Source organism: Cucumis melo, chromosome 6, assembly GCF_025177605.1.
Source record: "Cucumis melo cultivar AY chromosome 6, USDA_Cmelo_AY_1.0, whole genome shotgun sequence".
NCBI lineage: Eukaryota > Viridiplantae > Streptophyta > Magnoliopsida > Cucurbitales > Cucurbitaceae > Cucumis > Cucumis melo.
The window spans coordinates 25,986,763-25,996,394 of record NC_066862.1 but is presented as its reverse complement, the minus strand read 5'-3'; the positions used below and the strand labels follow the sequence as shown (position 1 = coordinate 25,996,394).

The window sequence follows — 9,632 nt, the reverse complement described above, 5'->3', positions numbered from 1 at the left end:
AATGTGCAACTTTCCTACTTAGCGCATCAGCCACTACATTCGCTTTACCTGGGTGGTATAGGATCTCGCAGTCGTAGTCTTTCACCAACTCAAGCCACCTCCTCTGCCTCATGTTCAACTCCTTCTGGGTGAAGAAGTACTTCAGGCTCTTATGATCGGTGTAAATCTGAATCTTCTCACCGTACAGATAGTGCCTCCATATCTTCAGTGCAAAGACTACAGCTGCCAACTCCAAGTCATGGGTAGGGTAGTTCTGCTCATGGATCTTCAACTGGCGGGAGGCATAAGCAACTACCTTACCCTGCTGCATCAGGACACAACCTAGTCCCTTCTTGGAGGCGTCACTATAGATTACAAAGTTTCCCGAACCATCGGGCACTGTCAGGACCGGTGCAGTCACTAGCTTCTGTTTGAGCTCCTGAAAGCTCCTCTCGCAAGCTGGGCTCCAGACAAAAGGGGTTCCCTTCTTGGTCAACTGGGTCAACGGGCTGGCTATACGTGAGAAGTCTTCCACGAACCTCCTGTAGTAACCTGCCAAGCCCAGAAAACTTCGAATTTCACTAACCGTGGACGGTCGGGTCCAGTTGGTCACCGCTTCAATCTTTGCGGGATCTACTGAAACTCCCTCACTGGAAACCACGTGGCCAAGAAACGTCACCTTCCTTAACCAGAATTCACACTTGGAGAACTTGGCATACAACTTGTTGGCTCGAAGGGTCTCCAAAACTTGGTGTAAGTGCTCCTCGTGCTCAGCCTCAGTTTTTGAGTAAATGAGGATGTCGTCAATGAAGACTATGACGAACGAGTCTAGAAACTCCTTAAACACCCTGTTCATCAGATCCATGAATACTGCAGGAGCGTTAGTCAAGCCGAAAGACATCACAACGAATTCGTAATGTCCGTACCTCGATCGAAAGGCCGTCTTGGGGATGTCACCGTCCCTAATCCTCAACTGGTGATAGCCTGATCGCAGGTCGATCTTGGAGAAGACGGTGGCTCCCTGCAACTGATCGAACAGGTCATCAATCCTGGGCAAGGGGTAGCGGTTTTTTACTGTCACCTTGTTCAGCTCTCGGTAGTCAATACAAAGGCGCATTGACCCATCCTTCTTCTTCACGAACAATACTGGGGCTCCCCAAGGCGACACACTGGGCCGGATGAAGCCTTTGTCCAGCAACTCCTGTAACTGGACCTTCAACTCCTTTAGTTCGGCTGGAGCCATTCTGTAAGGGGCCCTCGAGATTGGGGCAGTGCCCGGCTCTAACTCGATAGCGAAGTCTACTTCTCTGGGAGGCGGAAGTCCTGGAAGTTCGTCTGGAAAAACATCGGGGTACTCTCTTACCACTGGTTCGGAAGATAGGGAAACTTCCGGCTCTCTCACATCCACTACGCTTGCCAAAATACCCCAAGTACCCTGGCTGAGTAGTTTACTAGCCTTCATGGCTGAGATGACCTTGGGTATACATACCATGCCTGCCCCCCTGAATTTGAAACTAGCCTCGGAGGGAGGGTTGAAGACAACTTCCTTGCCATAACAGTCTATATTTGCATGGTTGGCTGATAGCCAATCCATGCCTAGTATCACATCAAAATCCTGCATGTCTAACACTAGCAAGGTCACGTCTAACATACGATTCGCTATCTCTACCCGACATGCCTTTATTTGTTCTTTGGATAACAGGACCTCCCCAGATGGAGTAGAAACCGACAAAACACTACCCAAAGGCTCTACCTCTAAACCCACATGCTGAACGAAAACGGAGGATATAAACGAGTGGGATGACCCAGAGTCAAATAGCACAAAAGCATAGTGCCCCAAAATTGGGAGCGTACCTGTCACCACAGTGCCAGCTCGCTCGGCCTCCTGCCGGGTAGTGGCGAAAACTCTCCCCTGCTGGGCCGCAGAAGGCTGGGGCGGTGTCGTCTCAAAGGGTTTCCGAGGACACATATCAGCAGTGTGCCCCGGCTGTCTGCACCTAAAGCAGACTCCACTTCCAGCCAAGCAACGACCTCCGTGGACTCTCCCGCAGGTAGTACAAGCGGGTAGCTCTCTCAGAGTCCTCCCGGCTGCTGCAAGCTCCCGTCGGTGTCTCTGGAAGACACCTCCTGACCTCAGTGTTCGCTGCGGTGCTACGTCAGGCTGCGTCTCAACCTTTCTCTTCTGTCCCAAGGCTGACCCTCTGCCGGCAGCCTTAGACGCATCGGCTCTCTCAGGCAGGCTCAAATCCAGTGCTATACGTAGTGCATCAGCATGCGTGGCTGGGCGGAGGGCTCTGACAATGCCCTGAAGGTCTAGCCTGAGTCCTCTAACAAATTTCTCCGTCCTGGCAGCCTCATCTCTTACCATATCGGGAGCAAAGCGGGACAGCATATCGAACTCGGCGTCGTACTGCTCCACCGTCATGTCGCCTTGCTCCAAGTTTAGGAACTCTTGCAGCTTGGCGTGCTTCACATTGGCGGAGAAAAACTTAGCATAGAAGTTCTCCTTGAACTGCTCCCATGTTATTTTGCTTACATCGCCCCCTAGCATTCTCTCCGCGGTCTCCCACCAGGCGGTGCCCCTGTCCTCCAAGAAGAAGACTGCACACTGCACCTTCTGGTCTTCTGGGCACTTCATGTACCGGAAAATAGTCTCTATGGACGTCAACCACATTTGGGCCTTTGTGGGGTTGTCCATGGATCCGTCAAAGGTCTTGGGATTATACTTCCTGAAATCCCGTAAGTGTTTCGCCTCGGCCGACAGTTGAACTGGTACTGGTTGAGCTTCCTCAGGGGCTGGAGGAGCGACGGCCTGAGCCTGAACAGGGGCGGCCTGGGCCTGAGCAGGGGCGGCCTCGGCCTGAACAGGGGCGGCCTCGGCCTGAACAGGGGCGGCCTGGTTCTGCTGGGCGGCAAGGAAAGGCGCCAAAGCAGCTTGCAGCATGTCCTGATAACGCTGCTCCATTGCGGCGAGATCCGCCTGGGTGACCGGTGCGTTTGGGTCGACTGCCGGTGCAACAGGTGGCGCCTCCGGCTGGCCACGACCGGCTCCTCTGCCTCCCCTACCACCTCCTCGGCGTGTACCTCTACGTGGCGGCATTCTCCCTAAAATTCACCAACAAACTTTTCACCACAAGAACTTAACACCCTATATCTAGGTCTTAGACTATTCAGGCAAAATTGTAATCTTAACATTAGCAAGGCTTTAGACATACCTGGCGAGTGCCGAAGGACCGTATAGCCATAGGGTGAAGTAAAACCAAACAAAAATGACTTACATCGTAGGTCAGTCTACAGAACCTAAAACACTGTGCTCTGATACCAACTGTAACGACCCAACTCCTTATGCTGAATCGAAGTCATTACTAAATATAGAACAAGTGGTTTAAGTCTAAAAATTTTATTAAAAGCATACGGTTCAAGAAATTCATTTATAAAAACATAAACAAGGTAGTCATGCAAAAATGTAAAAACGTTCTGAAATCCTACTCGGGCCCTATCTACATAAAAGATAGTGAAAAATAAAAAGTACTCAAACTCAAATGCTAAAATCTGAAATAAGAAATAAGCGGAAGCGGTAGTCCCTATGGCCCTCCTCGGTCTCACTTCGGGTCGCTCGCCAGCTTGCCCTTGCCCTTGCCTCGTCCTCTACCTGAAAACATAAAATGGAGAGAATGAGTATAAAAATACTCAGTAAGGGACCCACTACTAGTCCCACTAGGTGCCTGTTAACTTCCTGTTAGAGCCCTGATAACTGGTACCCAATCTCTGGCACGTTCCCGAACACGTGCAATCATGCGCTCCCGTAGGAACGTAACTCTGGTCTTCGGTGCCCGGGGACACCTAGGACAGTCGGGATGCGAGGACCCCGTCGAGTCACTCGAGTCATGTCTATATCATGCTAGACTGGCGTCCCGTCGGACCACACAGTCCTCAATAGGTGGTGATCCCGAAGGACACCCATGCAGGTACGACTCTAACAGAAATCAAGCTAACAGGTACCCTAATTGCAGTAAACATACACATGGCATCAGCATATAACATGTCACATAAATCATTTCTACACTCTCCGTCCCGACATTCGTCGTAACCATAATAGATCTTGCCACACATAACAGGCTATAGCACAACTATATCGTCATTTGCATCATACTAGCATTTATCTCAGGCATCATACTGTCAAATCCTCAATATGCAACATCGGGCATACACAGTCTCATACTTCAAACATGAAACTAGTAGTAGAATCTCTTACCTGGAGATCTACTTGTCGAGTCCTAACCGCGAGGCAGTACGCTTTCCAAGCGACGAAGTCCTAACTGTTTCATAAGTCAAAATTCGTAAATAGGTCGCCAACGACTAACGGTTCAAGACTCAATTGAAATAACTTACCCTAGAGAGGTTGCAGTGCTCGAGCCCCTACTGAAGAAATCCCGCGCTGCAGCAATTTCTTGGTCCAAGACGTCCCTTGAGGAAAAATAATTTAATTTAGACCCAAATTAATTTAACTAACGTCCGAGCATGGAGTCTTACCGGAAAAACCACAATAATTAATTAGATTACCAAAATTTAGGTGGATGGAGCCAAATTAGTCCTGGCGGCTCGGCTGGAAGAAGACAGGACCGGCTCGGCTTGGGCAGACGCGGCTCGGCTCGGTACAGGAAGCTACGCGGGCGGCTCGGCTTGCAACAGGGAGGAGATGCGGCTCGGCTACGCGGAACGCGCGGCGCGGCTTCCCACGCGGACGCGGTTCACACGCGGGGAGGGCTGGACGCGGCGCGGCTTCAGTTTCGGCTTCGGGCGCGCGGACGGTGGAGCGGCTCCGGGTTCGTTCGTCGGCTGGAGTGAAGCGCGGCGGATCGGCTTTGAGCGGCGGCTGCGGGAGACGGCTGGGCGCGGAGCGAAGCGGCTCCATTCGGCTCGATCGGGTGGCGCGGCTGACGGAACTCCTCGGATCGACGCGGCGCTGCGAGCTTCGGCGGATCGGCTTGATCGAAGCGACGCGGCGCGGCTCAGCTACTCTCCTGATCGGAGCGGCGCGGCGTCGGCGGTCCCCCCTTAGGTCGAAGCGGCGCGGCGGGTTCCGGCTCGGCTGGCGGCTGCGGACTCGGCTGCAGACGCGCGGAGGATGGCTCGGCTTCCCTTCGGCTTGCAGACGCGCGGTGGATCGGCTCGGCGCTTGTCGAAGCTGGCGGCGTGCGGCGTGCGGCGGCGGCGTGCGGCGGCGACGTGCGGCGGCGCGGAGGGTGGCGGCGGCTAGGGTTTCCCTTTTTTTTTTCTTTTCTTCTTTGGGGAGATGAGGAGTCTCACGTCTCCCAATGCCTCTTTTTAAAAGAAATCCCAAAATAAAAAAGAATTTAATAGCCCCCTTTTCCTCTCTCTCCACCCTTGACCCTTTCCAAGGCAATTAATTAATTTGCCACTCCATTGATTTACTAATTTACCCCTAACTTCAATAGTTTATAAAAAAGGAAACAACTTTAGTTTAATAAGGATAATATTAACTACACTTAGTATTAATATTATTAGTGGTCCAAAATAACAAAGGAAACCGAAAAATGTTGGGCGTTACAAAAAATAAGAAGTAAAGCTTCAAAACACAAAACATATCTGAGAGTTAAATTAATAAGTAGGAATAAGAGTTATAGTTGAGAAGAGGAACAGACTCACAGAGTGCCTATGATTTCACACTCAACACAAAGTTCCAACCAAATAAGTGAATAAAAAGTTTTCTCTGCCAAAAAGGATTCAATACACATAAAAAAATTTAGCTATTTCTAAAAATTGAAAATAAGATTTTCTAGGGAATAAACAAGGGCATTTTGAGTATTAAGCTTCCCTTACATCGATAACAAACTCTGCTCTCGGTTAGACAATGACCTTAATGGGGTTTCCCACATCTACGACAGATAGATATCACTTTCAGGGTTCCACCTGCCTCAACGATCTTCTGCTGGTATCAACGAAAAGTGCGACCCAACCTCAAATTCCTCTATGGCACTATAGCAGGCTACTAGTCAACCTTTCCCTTATATCCTAAGGTTGATCTCTTCTCTGAAGTCTTTGGCAGGTCATCCTTCTCATGTGCACTCATATTCTTTGTTAGGCGTAGTGCTTTAACTTGGGTAGCTGGCTTGAAGGCTCGAACAAAACCTTAAAGATCCTTCCTAAAACCTCTAACAAATCTTTCACCCTAGCAACCTCTGTCTCAACTAACTCAGGGACAAAATGAGAAAACATATCAAATTCCTTGTCATACTATTCCAGGAACCCCTGACACTTGGAATTCTTCAGGTTTGTAAAGAAAAATTTGGCATAAAAACTCTCCTTAAACTTGACATAAATTAAGCTTTGTGTTTTGACTTAATTGGAATTTAGCCGAAATAAATAATATTTATTTGGACCAAAATAATTAACTTGATCCAACGATGAAAATAGAAGCACGTGGTATCATCAGAATTCGCCAATTTATGTCTTCAATTTCAATCTGAGATATATACATGTCAACTTTTAAATAGTCTCACATTCAATTATTTGTAATTTTTTTCGTCATTAATTTGGTAAATGCTGGGACATGTTGTCCTTAGGTACATAGCCGAACTCATGTTGACAATGAGTTAGATGTTTATCATCATAGACTTGAGTTAGTGATAGTATATCATATTAATAATCGTTAGTCATTAGTATTAATGATAGATCCTAATCATTGATACTCCATAGTGATACATCTTAAAATTGAGTCTAGCTTGTAAATACTTTTAGATTAATATATATTTTTATATAAGGATTGTGAGGGTGAAAGGTAAAACCTCAATCCCATAATTTAGATGACGTTAACTAGTGGTAAATTAAATTTATTTTAACAAAATAAGATTTAATATACACGTGTTGGAAGTTGCTTGTATTGTTTTGCATGGATTTAAATATGTTGCCATTTGAAGAGAATGGTTTTATTAAAAACGCTGACCATTCGAGAAAAGAAATAACGGAATTATTTGATAATTTATTACAACTTTAACTTTATATCATTATTTTCTTATTTCTTTCGTGGAAAAAGCTATATATTGTTGTTGTTATTATTATTATTTTGTTTGATACATTTGAAGCATTAATTTGCATGGCATGGCCGTTGCATGAAATGTAACGGTTTGACGTTTCCTTTTTTGTCTCTGTTTTAAAAATCAATTCAGGCATCCAATCCCATAGTAGAAGAATGTAACAATATGTGTGTGTCCAAACTGTAGTTTTATATTAGTAAACGCAAATAAAATGACAGAAAAGATATTAATGAATGAAATAGGCCTTTTACATTGTATTACCAAACTATAGTTGTAAGAGTTTTTAACTAGTATAGCCTAAATAAGGCAAGTTAGGCTTAATGTTGATAATTTTTTTATTAATGTTCTAATGGACTTCAATTTTACACAAATGTAGCGCACATAAAAGACTAAACTACCCATCTTTACTGTTAATAATATATTTTTAAAAAATACAAAAATGAAATAAGGGAAGTGAATCATTGCATATGATTAAGATTTGAATTTATTAGATATCTTATGTAAATATGGTATGTGATTAATTCTTTTATGGTAATATTATAGTCACAATTACCCCTTAATTATTTTTCTTTTGTTGATTTTGTTCAAAAATTCTTTCATCCATCCGATCTCTCTCTCACTTTCTGATCTCTCTCTTTCCATTCTTTCTTATTCCATTCATCTCCTTCAAATTTTTCTGGTGAGTGCATATTTATTTCATATTATTAATTATGTGTATGAAATTGTGAAATATAATATGCTGGTTAAATTTTTCGATAAATTTTTCGATAAAGAAAATTTACAGTGAATATAGTATATATGCCACGTAATTTGCAGTATATACTCCTATTTACAATCAGTCAAGTATATATACCACGTCATTTACCTTCGTTTTGCATTGTTTTTCATATATTCCATATAACTTAATAATTTCTTATATATACTTATTATATTTCATCAAATTTGCATTGATTTTCATATATTGGAAGTTAATGTAACGACCCAACTCCTTATCCTAAGTCGAAGCCATTACTAATTTAAAAAAAAAATATAAAGTTTATAAAGTTTGGTTAAAATGAAACAAACCACAAAATTTAAATTATTTAAAAGTCAAATCAGAGTAATTTACGACATGTATAAAAATAAAATTCTAACTCGGGCCCTATCTAATTTTAAAGAAATAAAATGACCAATGAGAAATAACTAAAATGCAAATATCTAAGATCTGAACTCAAATATAAAGCGAAAGCAAGAGATTCCTATGGCTCGCCACGGTCACTTCTGGTCGCTCGCCAGCTTGCCCTTGCCCTTACCTCTGCCCCTGCCTGAAACATGAAATGGAAAGAGTGAGTATAAAATACTCAGTAAGGGACCACTACTAGTCCCGCTAGGTGCCTGTTAACTTCCTATTAGAGTCTTGAAAATGGTACCCAATAACTGGCACGTTCCCGAACATGTGCAACATGTGCTCCCGTAGGAACAAAATCTGGTCTTCGGTGACCCAAGGGAACACCTAGGACAAACTGGTCTGTAGTGTACACGGAGGAAACACTAAGACAATCGGGCTACGAGGATCCTGTCGGATCACTCGAATCATATCTTTATCCATGCTAGACTGGCGGTCCCGTCGGACTACGCAGTCTTAAATAGGTGGTGATCCTGAAAGACACCCATGCAGGTACGACTCTAATAGGCTAAGCTAACATGCACCCTAACCATAGCATACACATAACATAGCATCATCACGTCATCATGTCACATCCTCATGTCAGAGCATATCAAACAACCACATCATGTCATATAGTATCATCACATCAAATCACATCATTATGTCATATCATATCCTCATCAATTTACATGTCGTTATGCAGTTTAGTCATCAATGTGCATAACCAAGAATGTTTGCAATCTCGTGATTTTAGTCGTAGAGCTAGTAGTAGAAATCTCTTACCTGGAGATTTGCTCAACGAGTTCTAACAGCAAGAAAACACGCTTTTCAAGCAGCAGAAGTCCTAAATGGTTAGGAAACCACAAATTAATAATTTAACCCTCAAAGAAATTAGGTCCAAAAGTCCACTTGAAGTGACTTACCCAAGATCGAGGCCGAACTCGATTTGGACTTAATTGGACAAACTCCCAGCTCAGCTTCCAATAACTATAGCCAATTTAATCCAACAATCAACTTAGTTAGAGTAAAAATAACCTTAGCTGGATAGATTAAAACCCAAATCACCTACCAACGCTTACAAAAGAAGGGTCAAAATAGGGCAAAAAGAGCTTGGCGGCTCAACTGGCTCGGCTGGAGGTGAAACGGTTGGGCTGGAACTCGACGAGGCTTGCGGCAGAAGGCGCGGCTCGACAGGGGCGCGCGCGGCTCACGCGGGCGTTCGACTCGCGCTGGCGTGCTGCTCGGCTAGCGGTGCAGGCGCGGAGCGTGCGACTCGACGTAGATGGGTGCGGCTCAGGTCGCTGAGAGGAGATGCGGGTCGGGTTGACTTCACGCGGTGATGGAGGCACGGGCGCGCGGCTCGCGTTTCCGGGTTCGGTCGGTGGCTTGGATGGCTGGGACTCGGTCTTCCGACGACGCGACGCTGACCAGGTGGCAGCGAACTCCAA

At 45.2% G+C, this 9,632-nt stretch overlaps 1 protein-coding gene across 1 annotated transcript; it reads right to left on the bottom strand.

The window, feature by feature from the left end:
- Positions 1-574: 574 nt before the first annotated feature.
- LOC127149917 (uncharacterized) lies at positions 575-4,136 on the bottom strand (the record flags this gene model as incomplete). Its single annotated transcript, XM_051086310.1, has 1 exon — positions 575-4,136. A coding segment is annotated over exon 1 (2,505 nt), but the record flags the coding sequence as incomplete, so codon positions are not given.
- Between the last annotated feature and the right edge of the window lie 5,496 nt (positions 4,137-9,632).